We start from the raw sequence: 24,090 nt of genomic DNA on the forward strand, positions 1-24,090 counted from the left end.
TTAAATCACAAAAGGAGAAGAGTAGAAATCAGTAGAAAATTGCATTGTCTATATAGTATGCTTTTTCTCTTCCAGGTTATCGGATTTCAGCTTAATTCCTTGTCTTTCAGCTATTTTATTTCTTTTTAAGTTGTATGACTGATAGATATGCAAATTATGTCCTGTGTCCTACTGGTATTGATTTAATTAGCTGCCCCTCCCCCACAAAACCTCCATCTGCTCCATTTGCATTCCTTTTTTCCACATGTATTTGTGCTGTTTTGACTTTTACTTTGAACTGGTTATAACATCTACCTAGTTCCTTTTTATCACATGAATAAAATAAATCCTTTAACACAAATTTTTTATCCGTAGGAATCCTGATTCTTAGCTTTTGAAACCAAGGGGTCTTCTTAACAGATGAGTGAATGTGAGGTTGAGACCCTCATTAGAAGGTTTAAGTTAGGTGGAAATCCAGACTTTGCTGATGGGTCTACTTCTGGAATAATTCTAAATCCTGCAGCTCCAATTACCTCCTTATTTTCCTGAATCCGGGGCTCGACCTGTCTGCTTCCTCCCCTGCTTCTACCTTCTAGTACTTCAGAGGCAGGTTTTCCTCCCCAAGAGACCCACTATGGACAGAATGCAGTTTCACAGTTTATCCTCTATCCCCCTACTCCTGAAAGAAACCCTCCTCTATTTTGAGAATTTCAAAGAGTTTTTACAGCTAACAACAATGAGAAAAACACAGGGGGTAAAATGACCTACCAAAGGAAAGTCACAAAGTTTCAAATCAGATCAAACGGGGAAAAGGCCATTTCTAGTTTTCATTAGCATGTAAATGGTAGTAGATCCTAGCCTTCTACCATGACATTTTTCCACAACTACCTTACTCCTCCTTTCTCCGTTGATGCAGCTTCTCCTCCCCGCCCTCAACCCTATCATGAAACACTAAGAAAGACAAAAGCCACAATGGGTGAGAAAGGTGGGTCTTTTCAGTACACAAAGAACTAAAGTGAGGTTCATCTACATTTCAGAGAAAACCCCAGATACTCTTTTCTCTTTTTACAAAGAAAGGTTATCTTTGAAGAGTTCCTCTGGAATATTTGCTGAGCTCAAAGAGAGACCTTCAGGATGAGGCCCTGGGGTTAAAGCCAAAAGACACAGGAGTATTTATATCTTCTTTACTTAGTGTGTATGCTGGGGAAGGTTGAGAAGTAAGATTTGGGGGAGTGGAAGGTAGGGAGCAGGGGGAAAAGCCACAGGGAGGCCATTCAATCTTTTCTTCTTTCCCACTCCCTAGTTTCACAGAATCAGTCCTCCGTAGTGAGATCCTGTGAGAAGAGAGACCTAACCAAAACAGAAGCAGGGAGGGTAGTTACAGGAGTTATTAATAGCAGGAGGAAGAGAACTTCTTTTAGTCTCAGAAATTATATATTCTTACATAAAATTCTTATATAAAAAGATGAACCTGCACAATACCTTTTATGGTTAAGAAATGAAAAATGGGTGATTAATGGGATCTTGTGGTATAATTTAGGTCTCTTTTAGCTATTTTATTTCATTATTATATTACATGTAACATAAGAGTTTCTACTTATCCTGGATTCATACGGGGTAAGAATAAAGAAAAGAACTATATTTCTTAAAAATATAAAATGTAGGGGCGCCTGGGTGGCTCAGTGGGTTAAGCCCCTGCCTTTGGCTCTGGTTATGGTCTCGGGGGGGGTCCTGGAATTGAGCCCCATGGACCCTCTGCTCAGCAGGGAGACTGCTCCCCCCCCCCACTTCCACCCCCGGCTCTGCGTGCCTCTCTGCTTGCTTGTGATCTCTGTCAAATAAACAAAATCTTAAAAAAATATATATATACATAAAATGTGAAGTTTTCAAAGTTGGATAAGGTTTTCCTATTTCTTACATTCATTGTAGAATATTTATTAGTGAAATCTTTAGAATATGCAGAATGTATATTCTGTGCATTGCTAAGTACTATATAGATCAGTGCTGTCCAATAGAAAAATAATGTGAATTACATACAACTTTAAAATAACTTTAAATTTATTTTAAAGTTTATTTATTTATATAAGTAATCTCTACACCCAATGTATGTGGTGCTCAAACTCACGAGCCCGAGATCAACAGCTGTACACACTTCTAACTGAACCAGCAGGTGCCCCAGTATAATTTTAAATTTCCTAGGAGGCACTTTAAAAAATGACTAGGAAATATTTTAATCGTATTTTCCTAGCCCAATATATATCCAAGATATTATCACTTAGATATGTAATCAATACAGAAACTTTAGGTAATTTTTATACCTAGTCTTTGAAATAGTGTATATTCTACACTTACAGCACATTTCAACTTGAACCAGACACATTTCAAGTGCTATATAGTCATATGTGGGTACCATATTGGATAGTGCTGACCTAAATCATGTGGGAAACAAAGGCAAAAGAAAAAACTTAAAATTTCCTCACCGCCTACAGCCCACTGCCAAGTCCTTGAAACAGGCAGGAGTGACTTTCCCTAAGGAGCTTAGCTGCCTCAATGTTGACACTTCCCTAAAGGCAAATGGCAATCTTATCCCAACACCCCCCCCAATCCTGTAAGTCTTAACATTTAAAAAAAACTCCTTTGAAAACTTTATCTCTAACCTCCAAGATACTCAGCAATCACCCTTCAAGCATATGGTCCATGGAAATACATCGGAAGTGTCTCAGGACTGAGCTATTACCGAACAGTAATAAATGACCTTTTCCTAACAATAGCTAGCCCCCTCAGGATCCTGGAAACCTTGTTTCCAAAATTCCTTAGAGGCCTATGCTGTCCCTAACCCCCTCCCAACTTGAAATTATATAATCAGTCACCCATCACAACCAGAGTGCAGCTTTTTCTGCCCAAGGGTCCTGTCCCCATGCTTTAATAAAACCACTTTTTTATACCAAAGACATCTCAAGAGTTCTTTTCTCGGCTGTAGCTCTGAACCCCAACCATTTCCTACATCATAATGATCAATTTTTAAGATCTACTAGCAGCATAGTATCATATAAAAAATATTGAACTTAGAATCTAGGAACTTGGGTCTTCTCAGTTAAGAAATACGTGATTGATCTTAGTCTTGTTTTATTAATTTCCAGGCCTCTGTATCCTTAAAAAAAAGTTTATAACAAGTAACTTACACCTTGGAAAACATCTCTAACATTATGGAATAATCCTCTTAAGTTTATCTGTTAATAAACTCAAGATAAGCTCCATATTAGAGAACCATTGGTTGTATTTTACGAACACTAAAATAGAAGAAATTGCTAATCATTCTATAAATTTTCTTTCTCCAGATTTCTAGATACAGGGAAGTAACAGTTCTTTTGAAAGAACAATTAAAATTAACTTAAAGTGATTTTTAAAAAGTTTAAAACATGATTTGGAAAATAATTTATAACATCACTATAGGTACAGTTCAAACTCACCAAATATTTATTAAGTATATTAAAAGATGAGTGGGACTGGGTGTTTTTTTCCATGTAGGTGCTTATAATCCAGTAGGAAGAATAAAATATTAGTTTGAGTACAAGGACATGCCTTATTTAACTACTGATCCCCACAGCCTAGCCCCCAGTGACAGCAACAATAGTGTTGACGGAATGCAATACAAAAAGTACAAAACTGTACTGTAAAAGCTGTAAGAAAGGAAAAAATTACTGCGTAAATTAAAAGAGAAAGCACATCCAGTAAAGGCTGGGAGATGGAGGTGGGAAAGGGGAATAAGAAAAGAGTGCAGGAAAGAGTTAATGTTTAAACTGTATTCTAAGGGGTAGGTTGTAGTTCTTGGTAGGACTAAGGATGAAAAGGAACAACAGCGTGAGTAAAGTTGTAGATGGAAGAAAATATGCAACAAGCCTGGGGATAAGGCAGGACAAAGAGTCGGGGCACATAAAGCTAGGTCTTCTGACTGACCTAGTGATGTGTTTATATCGTGAAGAGCTTTGCTTTTTGTCATTGTTTAGATTTTTTAAAAAGATTTTATTTATTTATTTGAGAAAGAAACAACACGAGAGGGTAGAGGGTCGGAAGGAGAAGCAGGCTCCCCACTAAGCCAGGAGCCTAATGTAAGACTCATCCCAGGACTCTGGGATGGGATCATGACCTGAGCTGAAGGCAGTGTTTTAACCAACTGAGCCACCCAGGCACCCCTGTTTAGATTTTAAGTAACCTCCACACTCAACGTGGGGCTTGAATTCACAGCCCCAAGATCAAGAGTTGCATGCTCTACCAAATGAGCCAGCCAGGTGCCCTTGTGAAGAACTCTGAATTTTGAGACATCTATCTCTTAAGCACAGACCCTTCAAGATGTTTAAAAAAAAAAAAAAAAAAGAGTATTTTGCACTTAGAAAAATGTCACAGAAGGGTCTTGATATTTAAGACTGTGTATATGTGTATTTCTATATAATAGTTTAGACCATAAATTAGTAAATAAATTCTGTAAATGGCCAAATAGAAAATATTTTAGACTTTGGGGGCTTTTATGGTCTCTATTACAATTACTTAATTTTACTATTGCAGCTGAAGAACAGTTATAGACAATACATAAATGAAAGAATACAACTGTGTTCAAATAAAACTTGTTCATTCAGTTACAAGTATAATGACCTTGTTAACTAATGTTAATTAATGTCTCTAAAACCTCAGTTTCTTTGATCTACAAAATGGGATGATAATTGTTTCTGTTTCACAGAGTTGCAGTGAGGATTAAATGGGACAAATGAAAAGCATTTAGCAGGGTGCCTGGGTGGCTCAGTGGGTTATGGCTCTGCCTTCAGCTCAGGTCATGATCCCAGGGGCCTGGGGTTGAGCTCCGCAACAACGGGCTCTGTGCTCAGCTGGGAGCCTGCTTCCTCCTCTCTCTCTCTCTGCCTGCCTCTCTGACTACTTGTGATCTCTCTCTCTGTCAAAATAAATAAATAAAATCTTTTAAAAAAAAAAAAAAAAGCATTTAGCAGAGCGACAAACTCAAACCTTAGTCTTATGAATGTTAACTTTGTGATGATGATACTCATTACCTGAAACCAAAATATAATTAGAAGGCATTAAAAATTTCTAGGAAGCAAATGAATCTGAAAATCTTGTTCTTCATAGTACTGATTCTCAAAACCGTTTAGAAATAAGGAAAACAGGGGCACCTGGGTGGCTCAGTGGGTTAAAGCCTCTGCCTTTGGCTCAGGTCATGATCCCAGGGTCCTGGGATCGAGCCCCGCATCGGGCTCTCTGCTCAGCAGGGAACCTGCTTCCCCCTCTTTCTCTGCCTGCCTCTCTGCCTATTTGTCATCTCTGTCTGTCAAATAAATAAATAAGATCTTTAAAAAAAAAAGAAATAAGGAAAACAGGAAACTGAAGAAAGGGGATGAAAGGTGTAGGTTGCTCATTTTCAGAACAGTCCCTGAATATACAAACTATCTTTTTTTTTTTAAAGGCAGATTTTCCCTAACCTGTTTCTTGACACTACTGAAAGGCAAACATTTAATATTCCTAAATGGACAACTTTTGCCAGATTTTTTTGTTTATCATCAACACAGAATCAACGATATCAACAAAAACAAATTTTCCCTCTAGAGTATATAATGAATAAGTTATTGGGCTAGAAAGTAAAGAAATAAAACTGTATGAGTTGGCCCGTGAGCTTAATATCCTTAAGTCTATAGTTTTTGAGTATTATCCAATCCAATTTCTCATTTCAAAGAGGAAGAACATGTTTATCAAAGATTAAGTTTAGTGAAACATGAGTTGCTCAAGATCTCTGGTAAACCAGACAGTTATGGAATGAGAGTCCTAGTTACTGGTCTCTGAATCCAAGTTGTTATATGTTAGTAACAAGTTCTAAATCATTTCTTTCTAATGCTTTCACTAACCAGAACATTGGTTCACCCAACCTTCAACAGCATTAGCTCACAACAAAATGTTATTAGGTACGAGGGGAGAGGGAAACCTTCTGAATATTACCACTATCCACCTACCCAAGAGATGTGGGTAGTTGGAAAAGATCCCCCACCCCAATGATTCTGTATCATTTCAATGATTTGCTTAGACTTGCTGCCTCAATAACTAGAGAAACTGGACTTTATATATAAAGTCTTTTTACATATAATATACAATGCTGAATGTTTAGATAAATGAGGCAGATCACAAGTAATTATAGTGAATTTAAGGATGGAATAATCAGTGAGAACTCTCCCAGGAGATGAGACTGGCTTCAAATTTCTAAGTAGAGAATGTATTTTAGAAAGTCAGTAATTTTACCATATAACCCATGTCCATTATGTTGGTATTATGCTAGGTGCTGGGGACAAGGCAGTGACTAAGATGGATATGGTTCCTACTACCTTGTAGGTTAAAATTCCTGATCCACTCTTAGCCTATAGTATTATAAGATACTATCTACAAAGCTTTTGCAAGTTACACTATTGACTTTGATAATGTTCTTCAGTTTTCTTTCCGAGGGAGGCAGAAATCGGAGTGAGAAAGCATGTGATTTCAACAGCAGCAGTGGCTAGTTCACACCTGCAATCACATGGCAACTGTAGTCATGCAGTCCTGGTGACCACTTAGACATTGTAACCAGAGATTTAACAATTTAATTAGATTTCCTGTTATTAAACTCACATTGCAAATCTCAAATGAATAATTTTCAAGGTGTCAGACACAAAATATGGTAGGCTGCAAAGATGGAAAACACTTATAGAACTGTTTTTGATAAGCTATATTACAGTTTAATTAAAAAGTAATTTAAATCAAAATAACATTTTAAAGACTATGACCACTTTGAGAATAATTCCGTAATTAAGAAATTTTGAAACTGCCAAGAACATGTTTTAATAAGAAGCTTTACTTATAAATTTTTTTTCAGATTTTAAAAAGTCTAAAAAGAATAGGATAAACTTATATACAATTAAACTTAACTATGTTCTTACTTATGTTCTAAACACTTTTATTAACTAATTCAATCCTCATAACAATGCCCATTGTACATAGGAGAAAACAGAAGTACAAAGACATACAAATAGTAAGAGACCAACATGGATCCAAGCCCAGGCACTTTGGCCTCACACTCTTAATCATAAGCTATATAATACTAAGGGTAAAATATTTAAAAAGCAAATATCTGGGGCGCCTGGGTGGCTCAGTGGGTTAAAGCCTCTGCCTTCGGCTCAGGTCATGATCCCAGCGTCCTGGGATGGAGCCCCACATCAGGCTCAGCAGGGAGCCTGCTCCCCCCCCCCCCCCCCCCCCCGCCCCTGCCTGCCTCTCTGCCTACTTGTGATCTCTATCTGATTAAAAAAAAAAATGGAGATAATGGTAATCTATAAAAAAACAAATAAATAAAAAGCAAATATCTTAGATAATAAGCTTTATAGTGCTTTCACATTTATAAGTCAAATATGTTAGTAACAGTAATAACCTTTTACATTTATTTATTGTCTTAAAGTAAAAATATACTTAAGTAGACATTATCTCATTCAAATAGATAACTCAGATTCAAATTCAACTGACCATTTAGAAAAGAAGAATGCATTAGGTACAAATATACAGTAGTATAGCAAATCCAAGAGAGAGAAACAGCAGAAATAGCAGATGTAGAGAGTTAAGGGTCAGAACCAATAGTTACTATTATGTATCAGGTACTAGATTAGGTAGACTATGAGTAAAGTATCATGATTTCAACAATGAGAAAACATTAAGTTCATTATGAAATTAATCCAAAATCATATACAGTCTAAGTGGCATAATAAGGATCAGAATTCAGACTGGACTGACTCCAAAACCTCTCTTCACTACCATGTTGCATGGCTTAATAGATAATGGAGAAAAAAAATCTGTATTTTTTTTGTTGATAGTAGCATCAATATAAACAATAGTTTTAGGTGGCTATCTCAAAAACTAACACCCTCTTAGGCTGTATTAATCTAATAGTAAAGTGAGATTATGCTTGGTGTTATACTCACCATATATAGAAAAGTGACCCACAGATATTTAGGCTTACGTGAAATTTAAGGTACTTTAAGGAATTTTAAGGAAAATTAAAGAATAAGGTAATGATAACTATTTTCCAAATAATTAAAGAGCTACAAGATAGAATTATAGATTTGAGATTTTGGATCAAAGTAAGAAACAGAGGTCTCAAAACTGGAATAGGCTGCTTTATGAGACATTCAACTAGAGTTTAAAAACTAAGTATCAGTGATTTTGCAGAGCAAGCCATGATCAAGGTAGGAGATAAATTAGTTTTACTCCCTGCCTCTATTTCTAATTAGAGCATTTTGGCTTTTACATGTGGTTATTCCATTTTAGTTTTTGGAGGGGGGAGGTGTTTTGATGGTATAAAAAAATCTAAAAACCACTAGATTAGACATACTACAAGATGTCTTTCAACTCAAATTCTATATTCCTGCCTGCTTCTGATTAAGGTCAAGAACATAAAATCATATCTTGATTTCACTTGTCAAAGCAAAACAAAAACAGACCAAACATACCATTTTTTTCTGCAAAGGCAGCTGCGTCTTCTTTAGTACTGAAGGTTAGAACCATGTTGGACAAGGGATCAGCCCTGTAAGAAACAATTTTTTTCCAGGATTTAACATTAAGCTTTGGCAGGGAAAAAAGGCTTATTTAAGTAAAGTAAAATGTTAGAAAATAAATACTTGCTATAATATCAGATAAGTATACTACTAATGAAATTATCTTATTTTAAAATGTTAACTTTTTAAATATATTTCCCTGTGTTAAACTGAGATTTTTCTAACCTGTACTGTCAAATTAAAAAATTTGTAACTATAAAGACATTCAGCAATTTTTAGTCCTTAATAAACTCATTTATTGAACTCTTCAAAAAAAAAAAGATTTAATTGAATTTAAAAATCCCAAAGGAATTCTCAAATTGACCTTATAAATTCAATATCAAGAAATCTACTGGTGAGTGCAACTGGAATCATCATTATCTCAAAAAACAGATGGCAATAACATCTAAATGAACCCTCCATCATTACAGACAATAATTAAGCATATGGCCCCATGAAAAAATAAAGCTCCAAGAATCAACATCTAATTGAGTTTTTCAACCTAGGATTAGTGATAATGTTTACAAGTCTACACAGAACCTTAAAAAAAATGTACAAAATATCACATAATTTCAGAAATATCACTTTTATAAGTACATTTATAAAAAGGTAGAACACTGGGGCGCCTGAGTGGCTCAGTCGTTAAGTGTCTGCCTTCTGCTCAGGTCATGATCCCAGGGTCCTGGGATCGAGCCCCGTGTCAGGCTCCCTGCTCAGCCGGAAGTCTGCTTTTCCCTCTCCCACTACCCCTGCTTGTGTTCCCTCTCTTGCTGTGTCTCTCTCCTGTCAAATAAATAAAAATCTTTAAAAAGAAAAAAAAAGGTAGAACACTGCTACAAATGTTTATTATGAATATCTCAAAGGTGAATACAACATTCTGTGAAACATCATTTAGAAATGTGGAAGTAAGAAAGTAAACATTTAGGACGTAATATGGATAATGAGAAGACACGAGATATACAGGGAGAGAATATACAAGAAGTAACCCTCACTGAAATGAAGATCCACAAATTATTGCTGCTTAAGTTCTAGTCCTCTACAATGGTTACTGTTCTGGGGCTCCTATGAGATCTCTATAATGATATGTATTCTTACCATACCCCCTGCCCCACCCTGAAAGAAAAAGAGCTTCCCATCAGTTAGCTGTATTAGTACCAATAACACAATTTTATATTGATCCCTCCTTTTCGAAGCACATAATGAGTTCCCAGTTGATAGTTTAGATAAACTATACTGAGAACAGAAATGTCAACATAAATATCCAGTAATTTTAATTTTTAATTTTTTAAAAAGATTTTATTTATTTATTTGACAGAGAGATCACAAGTAGGCAGAGGGGGCAGGGGGAAGCAGGCTCCCGGCTGAGCAGAGAGCCCGATGTGGGGCTCGATACCAGGACTCTGAGATCATGACCTGAGCCGAAGGCAGAGGCTTAACCCACTGAGCCACCTAGGCGCCCCTATTTTTAATTTTTTTAAAAGATTATTTATTTGACAGAGAGCACAAGCAGGGAGAGCAGCAGGGAGAGGGAGAAGCAGGCGCCCTGCTGAGCAAGGAGCCTGAAGCAGGAATGGATCCCAGGATACTGGGATCACGACCTGAGCTGAAGGCAGACGCTTAACCAACTGAGCCACTCAGCAACCCCAGTTACTTTTTTTTTTTAAGATTTATTTTAAAGAGAGGGAATGAGCAGAAGGGTCAAAGGGAGAGGGAGAATTTCCAGCAGACTCCCTCCCCACTGAGCACTGAGCCTGACGGTAGGCTGGATCCCACAACCCTGAAATCAGGACCTGAGCTGAAACCAAGTCAGATGCTTAACTGTGCCACCTAGGAGCCCCTGATCCTATAATATGATGAGTGCTGACATTCATGTTAGCTTAGCTGAAAACAGGAAGCAAAACAGAAAAACTGTAGGGAAAACTCAGGAGCCAAGAGCTCTATAATCTGCAAAGGTGGTATAGCCTTTATTTTTCTCACTTTATTTAGAAAAAATTACATAGGTTGAACAGTAACAACCTGCATCAATAAGCCAACGTTTTTCCAGCCATCCTGTTTCTATTCCTATTCTCCATCTCCTCTATTTTGAAGTTCTTTTCTAAGTATATTGCCACAAGTAGCTTTCACCCTTTCTTTTCCTTACCCAAAGTGCTATACATTCCTAACTAATCTTTCCTCTTCCTCAACTCCAATCTACCCTTCACCACGTTGTCAGATTAACTTTCCTAAAGTTCGACACTCAAACTCATTGTCCAACTTTAAAACTTAAAAGAAGGAGGAACCTGGGTGGCTCAGTCGGTTAAGCCTCTGCCTTTGGCTCAGGTCAGGATCTCAGGGTCCTGGGATGGAGCCCCGCATAGGGCTCTCTGCTCAGCGGGGAGCCTGCTTCCCCCTCTGCATCTACCTGCCTCTCTGCCTACTTGTGATCTCTGTTTGTCAAATAAATAAATAAAATAAAATCTTAAAAAAAAAAAAAAAAGAGGGGTGCCTGGGTGGCTCAGTCATGAGGCTGCCTTCTTCAGCTTGGGTCCTGATCCAAGGGTCCTGGGATTAAGCCCCCATCGGGCTCCCTGCTCAGCAGGAAGATTGCTTCTCCCTCTCCTACTCCCCCTGCTTGTATTCCCTCTCTTGCTGTCTCTCTGTCAAATAAATAAAACCTTTAAAAAAATAAATAAAATTTAAAATAGTTCCCATTGTCTACCAAAAGAATTTCTAAATTTCTTAAACTTTAGCATTCAAGCACTTCTACAATATGATCAGAACACAGTTTCCAGTCTTTTTAATTATTCCCCTTGGAGGTAACCAACTAGTCAAACAGATTGCTAAGTGTTTCTCTAAATGTAGCCTGTAAGTTCCCACCAGCTCAGTCTGTTCCTTCCACTAGGAATACAGAGAGAGGCCACTATCTCAGCATATAGAGGTCCATCCCAAGTATCTCTCATGGTTTACAATGAATCTTTTCCATGAATCATTTATATCCTACCCTCCTCTAAGTATAAATAAACTCTCTTTTCAATCTTTACTTATATTTTTAAACTTCATTTGCTCAATTCCTAATTACTAAGGTTCCAATTTGGGTAATGGCAGATTTACCTACTATTAAATCAGACTTATCTGCCTAACAATTACATAATAAACTACAGACAATAAAAAAGCCCAACTGTATGAAGGGAACAGAGTGGCCAAAAGCAGGAATGAAAATGGAGAGGATTCAACTCTTGAAAGGAGGGAGCCACAGAGGATTAGTTCCAGTTGACAGTTCTTCCTCTAAAGGTACGCTCTGGTCCAGACGTTAGGACCATCAAGAACTCAAGCAGAAAGCCACAGTCTTACCAGCACAAGCAATCTGGAGACAGGCGTTTAGGACTGCCAGAGCAGCTAGAAAGTTAGCAGAGGTAACAGTGAAAAGGAGGAATCTGCAGAGGAGGCAACTTCTGAACTGCACACAAATGTTTAGGGTTCTAAAACAGTAGCTGAGAAGGCTCAAAGAACTAAGCAGAGATTTCAGCAGCTGTTTCCTTGCTACAGGGGAGACTGAGTTTGAAGTTCCACGGAGATAGAAGGACTTGGTAAGAGCCTTGTCCTTTCCACTGAAACCTCAAAAGGGCCATGCCTTTTTATTATTTTTATTTTAAGTAGGCTCCACACCCAGCATAGAGCCCAACCTGGAGCTTGAACTCATGACCCTGAGATCAAGACCAGAGCTGATACCAAGAGTGAGACACTCAACCAACTGAGCCACCCAGGTGCCCCTGTGCCTTGTTATTTTTTTTAACACTATGTTTTAGGACTAGTAAAACTGAAAGAGACCCAACCTAACAAAGCATAAAGTAAATCCTCCACAAACTCAAGGTAATCTATTCAAAATTAACTGTCTTCTAGAGCAAAACTCATCACATTACCAGTGTCATTAAATGGATAGGCATAAGGATAGAGAATTAACGGAATAACTTTTTTTCTTTTCCTTTTTTTCAGAATTAAACTTCTTAATAGAAATTGGCTGGATCAGGGATTAATTAGCATATTAATATGAAGTCATAGGTTCACCAGAAGATATGTACAAGAATCTTCATTTTTGTATTATGCATAATAACCCCAACTGAAAACTGTTACAAAAAGACAACAGGCCCAAAATGGAGTCACTTGTACTTGGCCCCACATCAGCAAATCAAGACTTCACTTTAACATAACTGCAATTTCAACTTCTCTCAGGAATGTAATCTTAAAAGAATTAATCTGGAATACCAGAGAGATGAGATAATCAGCTCTTTCCTTGTCCTTGCCCCCTTCTTCCTGTAAGTCTTTCATTTCACACACCATTTAGAAGCTTTTCTATTTGCTAGGTGGAATACTGCCGGATTCATGAATCAATGAATAAAACCAATTTGTTCTTTAAATTTACTCAGCTGAATTTTGTTTTTAACCAATTTAATGGCAGCAGTGGGATCTGAAGCAACTTTCTGATGGCATTCAGAGACAATGAGTGACAGGTGTATGGTACCCACAAACTCTTGAGTTCTTGGTCTTTTTCACCATTTCCAAGAGCCATGGGTAAGTTCTTCTTGATTCTGAGCTCCACTCGCTATCAGTCTCAAGCTAACTGACTTACTAGTCAGTCCTATGTTGGGAGCTGCTGATAACATCACAATTCTGGAATTCCGGTTTAACTGGTGAAAACCCCTAGTCCTTGATTCTATCCCAAGAGCCATATGGAAACTGTTAATGGCAGCTGCAGTTTCCCACTGATATGGAGCCTCCAGACCCTGTTTGTTGGTATTGATAGTTCAATCCTTTCCCCAGTCCAAGGTTCCATGATGGAAAATACTGGTGGTACACAAAGGGCTATCTCATGGCCAGGACACAGTAACATCTCTTGGTTACTGTCAATATATTAAGGTATATGTGTCTGTTGTCTTGTGTTGTGTAAAGGTTAATGCTAGTGGGGATGCTGAAAGCCAAAAAGCTCCAAGAATCAGTGGGAACATGTTAAGAACTCAAAAACTTCTAGAATATTCACCACCAAACTCAAAGATTCCCAGGTTAGTATAAGTTGATTGCAGAATGGATTAGATTGACACTGTATCACTGCCAACCTCAAGAAAATTTCTGTGCAATGAGGTATACTGCAAAATACCACAAAATTCCCAATGCAGTAGCACATCCCTTTTAGGTATTAGTTTGGCTCTGAGACCCAAAGGCTCAGCTTGCGTGGGGTGGGGCAGGGGAGGAGGGGGAAAAAAAAAAGAGAGGGAGATCCTTAAATTCTAAAAAGTTAGGCATGCCACCTTCTGGCACATCTGCATATTTTGTCTAAGAACTAGAGTCTCAGAAGCTTTAAATATCTAGAAAAACATCAAAATTTTATTAGAGACAACCTGGAATTACAATGGCCATTACGGCAAACATTCCAATTAGATGAGATCATTCATTTAAGAAATCCACTTGAAAACAGGGGTTCTTGAAGTGAACAAATTTAGAATGGGATATGTGTTTTAATTGGTATTCAGAAGCTTGCAAAACGTATCAAATTGCTTCATTTAAAAAAATGAAGCAAAAGGCTAATGAAAAATTAAAGACACAAGAGGTACTTAATAAAAGTAAAACTGACATGATTTCTATTGCCCCCCCAATCTTCCTTTATCTGAGTATTCAACATTCTATTAATCCTATATCTGAATAGCCATTCCACTCTGATGAGACTATAAAAAGGTTATCTTTTATGATAAAATCACCTGAGGCTGCAGGGTGACTCACTCCCTGGTCAAAGATCAAACTAAAAACCATAGTTAAAGAATTTCCTAAACCCAAGGAGGATCCCCAATGTTTTCTGAAGAATTTATTAGGGTCATTATGAGGGCCTATGACCCCAGGCTGCCAGATCTTGTCAGTTTGTGCACATGCTGGTGGGACTTGGTGAAGCCCACAACTGGATCCAAAAAGCGGGACGGTCTAACTTCAAGGAGGATATCCAGGATCCTTAACCTTTAACCTGATCGCTTTGTGGACTAGAAAAAGTGTACAGAACAGCCGACTGATCTTTAAAAGCCATTCCCAGAATCTGACCCATTCACATTAATTGGTAAATTATTCAAAGATGAATCTGCCGCAGACTTTAAGCCCACTTGGAAGGTTCCTTCCTATAGCATTCCGGGGCTCCATATAATAAACGAGATAACCCAATTTGCTCTAGCTGCCCTATTTGTAAATGGATTATTTCCTGAGATTAGTGGATTGATAAATAAGCAGAAAACATGATGGGAGACAACTGACTGAACTTGTGGTTAACAGATGAGCATTTTCAAAGAACTGGGGAACACCACCACCAACAAAGGTCTGCCAAGCTACTGGCCTTACAGCGACAATAGCTCCAAGGCCAGGCATCTGGGTCCCCCACACCACACCTTCCTAGGGGCCCACAATCAAAACAATGGCCCAAGGGTTGATGTTTCATTTGTAATCAACTGGGACACCAGAAAAAAGTATCCTCAAAGGTCCTATGCAAATCTGTCAACATCAGCTCAAGTGAAGTAGATGTTTCCTCCAGAAATATTAGTAAAAAATATTTAGCCATCTGAGCAGGTAAACTTAAGTTATTCTATCTACTAGAAAAAGAACTTAGATCCAACTTCTTTTATACTTAGTGAGCTGTGTATTACTGTACCTGATTCATGGCAGTAATTTTAAAATAGAAGTTGTAAGTTCTCCATTACATCTGTCTGTATGTCTACATGTGTCTAAATATATGTGTTACAGATTTTTTTTTATCTAGATGGTACTGGTAAAATTAATTTGTAAAAGAGCTCTCTTAAATTGGTTTAAAGAAAATTAAGCATTTTTTGAATTAAGGTATCCCTAAATTTCTCAGATATAAAGAGAAACTAACCTAATGCTTTTCTTATTAATGCATATTCAGCATCAAAGCTAATTTAAGTTTGTTGGTTTAATTAAAATAGGTCTTTAAAGTTATCAATAGTGAATATAATGCAGACATACAACTTTTATTCTACTTGGGCTTAGTAGTCAAATATGTTCACATTACCTCTGTTACAGAACTTGTCAGCAAGAAAAGTTAACAATATGATGAATTTTCTAAGTTATCTAAATATAATTATTGAGAATGAGAGAATTAAACATTTATTTTAGAGCACGCACATGCATGAGAGTGGGGAGGGGCAGAAGGAGAGACAAAATCCCAAGCACACTCCTCACTGACTGTGGAGCCCTACTTGGGGCTCAATCTCATGACCCTTGGATCATGAATGGAGCCAAAACCAATAGTTGGATGCTTAATTAAATGAGCCAACCAGGTGTCCCAAGAACAAGTGAATTAAATAGATGAAAGCAGGATAAAAATTTTTTGATGAATTTTTAAAATTGTTTTCCCAAATCTTTTTGTTAACCTGAAACTTTAAAGTTGTGTTAAATTAAGTGATGGAGGATCATTAAATATATAGATCATTTACAAATAAGAAAAACTGAAATATCAATTACTGAATACATGTTTATCTGTATTCCAATTACTTTGGCTTCCTTTTACAGAGGAACTATAAGTATCTGGATCTATTAATAAACATGTTTTGTATCCAAGAAATTTACTACAAGACAACATGCATTTCCAGAAATAATAAAAAGTATTTATGAGTCTGCCAATTCACAGAATGCTAGAGTAAAGAAAAAAATTCATAACCATTTACTTCTTTATTTTCATTAAAAATTAAGATTTTTTAGGGCATCTGGGTGGCTCAGTTGGTTAAGACCCTGCCTTCAGCTCAGGTCATGATCCCAGAATCCAAGGATTGAGTTCCATATCAGGCTTCCTGCAAGTCTGCTTCTCCCTCTGACCCTCCCCGTTCTTGTGCTTTCTTACTCTGAAATAAATACATAAAATCTTCGAAAAAAAATTAAGATTTTTAGGGGCACTTGTCAATTGGTAGAGCATGCAACTTTTGATCTCAGGGTCATGAGTTTAAGCCCCATGTTGGGCACAGAGCCTACTTTATTTTAACGTTTCTAGGGTTAAAAATTCTAATATATGTAATTAGAGCCACTTAAGTTTGAGGAAAAGGACTCTTTGGACAGGAACATTAGGCATAGTCAAGACTGGCTAAGATGAGAATAAATTTGGGTGAAGGTGTTTTATGGTAAGCTAGCATAGGGGCACCTAGGTGGCTCAGTCCCTTAAGCATCTGATTCTTGATTTCGGCACAGGTCATGATCTCAGAATCATGAGATCTTGCCCTGTGTCAGGCTCCACGTTGAGTGTGAAGCCTGCTTAAGATTTTCTCTCCAGGATACCTGGGTGGCTCAGTCTGTTAAGCGGCTGCCTTTGGCTCAGGTCACGAAGCCAGGGTCCTATGATTGAGTCCCGCATCTGGTTCCTTGCTGGGCAGGGAGCCTGTTTCCCCCTCTCCCTCTGCCTGCTGCTCTGCCTGCTTGTGTGCATGCACTCTTTCTCTCTGTCAAATATATAAATAAAATCTTAAAAAAAAAAAAAGATATTCTCTCTGCCTCTGCCCCTCCCCTACTCACATGCACTCTCTGAATAAATTAAATAAACAAACTAGTGCTAAATTAGAATGTGGTTTTTTTCTCTGTGAAAAGGACAAAGTTTTCTTGGACTACTGGTCTGCTTTTGATAAGAGACTAAAAAATTCTTTTTCCTTTACCTTTTAAAGTAATCTGCCTAGAAAACAAAGATTTTATGATCTCAAAATAATTTCGTATGTTTCATGTTGTTTTTATCAGGTGTTTAATTACTTAAGAATACTGAATCTCCCTATTAGAACAACTAAGGTTATTATTTTATAATGATTTAACTTTTTGTATTTGCCCCCCAAGTCTTTACTTTACGGTTAACTGGGTAACTATTGTTTCAAACACAGTAATCTATGATCCTACTTGATGGAGTGTTTTTTTTTTTTTTAAAGACTATTTATTTATTTGACAGATCGAGATCACAAGTAGGCAGAGAGGCAGCAGAGAGAGAGAGGAGGAAGCAGGCTCCCTGCCGAGCAGAGAGCCGGATGTGGGGCTCAATCCCAGGACCCTGGGATCATGACCTGAGCTGAAGGCAGAGGCTTTAACCTACTGAGCCACCCAGGCGCTCCTGATGGAGTGTTTTTAGTCTATGATATTTTTAATCAACTTCCCACAAATTAAACTCCAAATGAAGTATTTCTGACCTTCAGCTAAACTGAGGATTTTCTAGGGGTCCCTGGAAAACTGGAAAAGATCTGTATTCTCTCCTTATAAAAAGAGAGATGTTAAACTAATTAGGCTTATTTGGTATGTTAAATGACAGGAGAAGCGTAGTCAAATAAAATATTAAGCCTTCTTTATGTTGTATTTACACAGGTACGGATTTTAAGTGTTCTAAAAATTATATGAAAAGTCTTCCATTTTGGGGGTGCCTGGCTGGCTCTGTTAGTAGAGAATGTGACTGACATTTGATCCCAAGGTTGTGAGTTCAAGTGCCATGGTGGGTGTAGAGACAACTTAAAAATAAAATTAAAAACAAACAAAAAACCCAAGTCTTCCATTTTGCATAGTTCTTTAGAGCTCCTTTCTATTAGCTAGATGGGATCCTACCTGATTCATAAATCACTAAATAAAGCCAATTTGATTGTTAGATTTATTAACAAAACTATGCAGATGCCATCAATAAATAGTACAATTGTTGAGTCTTGCATATATAGAAGAAAACATTAAAATCTCATGTGACTGAAAAAGTAATTATGACATTTCAGGGGTGCCTGGGTGGCTCAGTCTGTTAAGGGTTTGCTTTCAGTTCAGATCATGCTCCCAGATCCTGGAATTGAGCCCTTCCCTGCATTGGGCTCCCTGCTCAGCAGGGAGTATGCTTCTCCCTCTCCCTCTGCTGTGCTCTTTCTCTCTCTCAAATAAATAAAACTTAAAAAAGAGAGAAACAGAGTAATCATGACATTTCAAACACTGAATATGGACACCTAAAAAATTCTGCCTGTATATTATTTTGCCAAATAAAATATAATTCTACTAAATTATCATTCTACTAAAATATAGTTCTACTAAAAAAATTCTATTCTAGGGGCGCCTGGGTGGCTCAGTGGGTTAAAGCCTCTGCCTTCGGCTCAGGTCATGGTCCCAGGGTCCTGGGATCGAGCCCCACGTCGGGCTCTCTGCTCCGTGGAGAACCTGCTTCCTCCTCTCTCTACCTGCCTCCCTGCCTACTTGTGATCTCTCTCTCTCTCTGTCAAATAAATAAATAAAATCTAAAAAAAAAAAAAAAAATCTATTTTTTAAAAGATTTTCATTTATTTGAGAGAGAGAGCACAAGCAAGCAAGCACGTGTTGGGGGAGAGGGAGAGGGAGAAGGAGAAGCAAACACTGTGCTGAGCAGGAAGCCTAACACAGGGCTCAATCCCAGTACCCTGGGACCACGACCTGAGCCAAAGGCAGAGGCTGAACCAACTAAGCCACCCAGGAGCCCCTACAGTTCTATTTAAATTGCAGCATGGCAGACATTTTTAACAAAAACTCTCCCAGGTACTTGGGATAAGATATTAAATATCATGCTTTTCTACCATTAGACATAATTTAAACAGATAACCACTTTCAACTACAGACTGGATATAAAGTATTCTAGGAGTCTCAACAAGACTGATCATTTTCTAGCTTATCTGGCTGTTTTCTCTAGTAAGAGCAACTTTAATTCAGCTAGAGGTAGTCCTGCTATTTAACATTTGAATTTTATTCCACCACAGAGATTTAGGTCACTGACTTACTTCACTGGTGCCACAGAATTTATAACCACTTTATTCCAATGCACTGTAAATTTGTTAATCACAAGATCACAGGAACTTACAAGTTTCCCTCAAAATAGCTAATTTCTAAACTCTTCTCCTTACAAACAACGACCAAAAAAATAAATAAAAGTGTCATTAAATTATTTTTAACACTATTCACACATTGTATCTAAAACTAATATACATCATCTGGGGCCATACTAACAGTGCTCACACTGTCAGCCATTTCATTCAATAAACAGTACTCTGAAAAGACTGTTTCTAGGATTTATTGTGCTGGGCCCCACTTAACATGAATACTAAATATATATATGTAAATGTAATACATATGTCTGTCATTGAACAAGATACCTACACATATGGCCTCAAAAAGTATACAAGAAAAAATTTACACTTCAATATATTTACAAGGAAAATCTACAAAGAGCAGAAAACAATATTCAAATTAAACCAAAGTACTCACGTTGATGCCCAACCCATCAAAGGATTTTCCCATCGCTCCCTGGTATCAAATTCCATCTTCCATTTCTTTGTGTTATTTACTCCAGACTGCATGTTATTGCGAGCAGGAACAAAGATCCTGACTTTTCTAGTTTTGATATGCTCTTCTGGAACACCAGTTAAAGTGGTGATATCCTACAGAAAAACAAGCAAACACATTTCCAACAGCCCATATGCACTCTGATGTACTTTTACTGCTTTGTACACCCATGCAATTCTATTCAGATTTATAAACTAGGGTTTTTGGCTTTCTGACTTCACTACTGTACTGTTTTACCCTATAAGTTGCTATTTTGATATATGGAAAAGGTATATTGGGTGGAGTGTTAGGGTACAGTGGGAAAGGGTTCATGAAAAACAGTTTAGGTCCCTTCTATCCAACAAAGCATTGGCAATTTCTAAAGAGTTTGCTGGTAGAAGAGCCTGGCGTCAGTAGATTCTTATTGCATGAGCTGGTGTAACTAGTAAGCAGAGAAAAAAATGTGAATGGATATTAAAAGTAAGGAGATTTTAAAAATTAGTAATTTTTAAATAGAAAAAAATCTATTACCAGTGATTTCAGTGTCAAACTGCTTACAACAAGGCATTTCCTTTAAAGGAAGGCCTTAGTCTTTTGGTAAACAAAATCAATTAACAACTTTAATTAGCATTTTATCTCCCTTTGGTGAAATCTAATGAAAAGCAAATTTCATTTCAATTTCATTTTCAAACTCAATTCCAATGAATTTCTTTTTCAAATCTATTCTGAAAAAGTAAGCCGAAAAGTTACAAAATTTTTACAGAAATGTGAAATGAAGACAATGGTAACTTTCTTGACATTTTTAAAAATAATTTTTATCCAGTAACAAATGCTCAACTGATAAATGCACATAATTTTGATGCCTCAGATTAGACCTATTTATCAAATATAGTAAAAATCAGGAAACAAAAGAGTAAAGTAATTCAGAGTTTAAGTCTCCATTCAGTAATGGTAGTAATACCATTATTTGATTATTTGATTACCATTTTGATACCAATGGTAATCAAAGTAAGATCATTATAACATCATGATTCATTTACTAAAGTAAATTTTAAATAACTGGTTAAAAATAACAGTTAACATGAAAATGATACCAAATTTGTGAAAACCAGGAAATTTTGTGAATTTCAATTTCATTGTAATATACCTGCTAAAGAAGATGAATGTTTATTTATAGTTCCATTCTAAACGATGCTATGGACCAAATAATTAGTATTAATACTTGGTGCTGCAGTATGTATTGGGAAAATACTAAATGTATTTCTGACTGCACTAGTCTTCCTACTCACAGATTTTACAAAATTGTTTAAGTTATTTTAGCTGGCTTCCAATCAATCTTCTGCTTAACACAATACCTTTCTACTTGCACCAATAATTAATTAGGTGTGGTTACTTTGTCACAGCTTGTCTGTTTGCAGAAACAACCAAAAACAATCCATACAAATATTTATACAAATATGCATTTCTAGTATGCACCTACATTTTTAAAGTTTCTTTGCATACAGGATAAAATAAAAGCAAAGTAAGTATAACTGGTTCATAATTTTTAAATGTATGAATATAAATTTTAACTGGTAAGTTTTAATTGTCAAGTTAAGAAATTTCAATTTCAATTTCAAAGAAATTTCAGGTATGATGATATTTGATGACTTTCTGAAGCATATTTCTCTACTCAAGACCTGAAAGAGACTCCTGGGAAGTCCTCAAAAATCCACCATATTAACTTATTCTTTAATATTATATATCTTTATATTAAAGTCGTATTTTCTCAACTAGAGCTGAAGTGGCTTATAAACAAACAATGTAAGTGTGTTACAAAATTACAGGGTGAGGCATCTTTTTCAAATTCCACAGCAAACCCTCCATGCTCAGTTCATAAAAACTACAGCTATAAATTAGCTCCTCTTTAAGACTTACAGGAAAGGAAATGTATTAAAACTCAACACTAATTAGCTCAGGAAGATGAGATTATAGGAAACATTTACTTTTTCTTTATAACCTCCTATATTGTGATAAATAAATGCCAAAATGATTTTTAAAAAAACTTTTTAAAAAAGGAAATGGCATTTCTTGATTTGTACTATTAACCTAGAAAAGGACAATTTTTTTGGTTTTCTTTTTTTTTTTTTTTTTTTTTAAGGATGGAAAACCTCTCAAGTGGCTATAAAATGTTGCTAAGCTCTTTTTATTTTGAACTATCAGGGCTTCCATGGCTTCTCAAAGTATGGCATTTTTTTTTTAATTGCTATCATTCCCCAATTTAAAGTTGGCACTGGCACAAATAAGTTCCTGAATTTTGAAGCCTAAGTTGTCCTGACCCAGAATCCCTGTTTTTGCCTGCAGGAGACCTGTAAGGTACTGCAGTGGAGTTGAGCTGCGGCCAAAGACGGAGGATGAAAAGGCTTTGGCATCGCTCACATACTTGACACCTAAAGGGCACAGAGGCTCTAAAATTCCTAGTCCCTGTAGGCACACTCTTAGTCTAGACAAACTGATTTCTCACACTTTTAAAATGCATTACGACACTATTGTTATCATTTCATCCACACAGCTTCAGCTAGTGACAGAAGAACCTGTCCTTTAAGCCACATTTCAATGGGCTAAAAGCTCCCACTCCAAGATTCCATTAAAACAATGTAATACTTGAAAAGAACTATGAAGCACTATGTTGAAATCTTTACTTGTGTTTTGAATTCTTTGTTCTCCCTCAAAATAAATAAATAAAACATCTGCAAACTAAACTATACTGAACCAAAGACATTATCTCTAGATTTCTATGTTGGTATTGCAATACAGATCACCTGTGGTTTTTTTTAAAAACCCACTTATAAAAGATACAAATGCCCTGAAGATGTCAATACTGCTTTTATAGATTTCTCATTTTATCGGTAAAATATTTATAAACAACAATTCATAATTTTCTGTGACTACAAAAAAGCTAAATCACATTGGATGAGTAACAAGCCTTGAAGTTTTTACCTGAAGAAACTCAAGACTCACTAGCTAATAATTACCTATAAATTCTAATAAATCAAGTTACCCTTCAGATAATACACGCTAATTTCTGAATTTTAAAACTTTTACTTTTAAACAGATGAGTCAAGCATAAAACCTATATTCCAAATATTAAAGAATACCACTATCTTAAGTTTCACAAACACAACCTTAGGTACAATAATGCAATTTTAAGAAACAATAATTAATGATTTGCAGACTGAAGGGCATTCAGATATTTGCTACCGAAAAGATGAATATCATAATTCTGAAGTTCCAGTCTTTCAGCACCCATCTCTTCCACAATTTTAAATTCTGGAAGAGCTTACATCTGACTTTCTAGTTCACAAGTCTAGTTAAATGGAGGAGGAATTTTAAAAATCATTAATAAAGTATATGCCAGCACATGAAAATGAACTTTATTCTTTCAAATACCAATTTCCATTATAAAATATTAGTTTTCCATATAAAAACTGTATGATTCGGTTATCAACTGTCCCCATTTATGTTGTGTGAATTCAACTGTTTTTTTTTGTTGTTGTTGTTGTTGTTTTTTTTTTTTTTAAACAAAGGAAGCAGGGAACAAGCAATGGGAAGTTGGTGTCAAAATGCAGAAAAACCTCCCAGCAAGCTTCTTGCAACCACCCAGGATTTAGAGTCTTGCTGGTCGCTCTCTTTTCAATACCAGAATTTCACACATTTCAATGACTATTATGACTTCAAAGAATCAAATTTTCATCATTGTCCGTCATCTGCCGGTTGATTTGTATAAAGGAGTTCTTCTGCATGCACTCCAAACAAAAGCCTCCTTACTTTTGTGGCTATATATCAAGTTTAAAAGTTTTGTTTGTGACAGTTGTGTCTTTGGTAAATTAGGGTAACACTGAAGGAGTGCAGCTGCTCTGCAGGAACCTCCTTTTTGGCACCATTTCACTTAAATAAAAACTGAATAATTAGCTTCTGCCTTTATTAAACCACAAAAATGCCACTGGCCTTAGTAATTACTTCCAGTTGCCCCACCCACTTAACCTTAATAGTTTACACTTGTCATAAAGAGAAATAAATGAAAAAGGCTTTCACTACTTTGGGGAATTTTTGATAGATTTCCCAGTACATCCAGAAGAGCCAAAATTTTAACCAGGCTTTTTGGTAAGAAGTTCACTAAATTGCATGTATGGATCAATGTTGAAAAGTTTTAAGGCAGAAT

The 24,090-nt window shown here is 36.6% G+C and overlaps 1 protein-coding gene across 1 annotated transcript in view; it reads right to left on the bottom strand.

Annotated features, from left to right (window-relative positions):
• LOC111141116 (NADH:ubiquinone oxidoreductase subunit S4) overlaps nucleotides 1–24,090 on the bottom strand; it is a 104,359-nt gene that overhangs the window by 13,309 nt on the left and 66,960 nt on the right. Inside the window, exons 3-4 of the mRNA XM_022493458.1 lie at nucleotides 19,833–20,005; nucleotides 8,505–8,578 (exon numbers count right to left, since the gene is read on the bottom strand). Of these exons, the coding sequence (XP_022349166.1) occupies nucleotides 8,505–8,578; nucleotides 19,833–20,005 (247 nt within the window). The remainder of the gene's footprint in view (nucleotides 1–8,504; nucleotides 8,579–19,832; nucleotides 20,006–24,090) is intronic.

This window comes from Enhydra lutris, unplaced genomic scaffold (genome assembly GCF_002288905.1).
Source record: "Enhydra lutris kenyoni isolate GAN:26980312 unplaced genomic scaffold, ASM228890v2 scaffoldscaffold5, whole genome shotgun sequence".
In the NCBI taxonomy this organism is placed as follows: domain Eukaryota; kingdom Metazoa; phylum Chordata; class Mammalia; order Carnivora; family Mustelidae; genus Enhydra; species Enhydra lutris.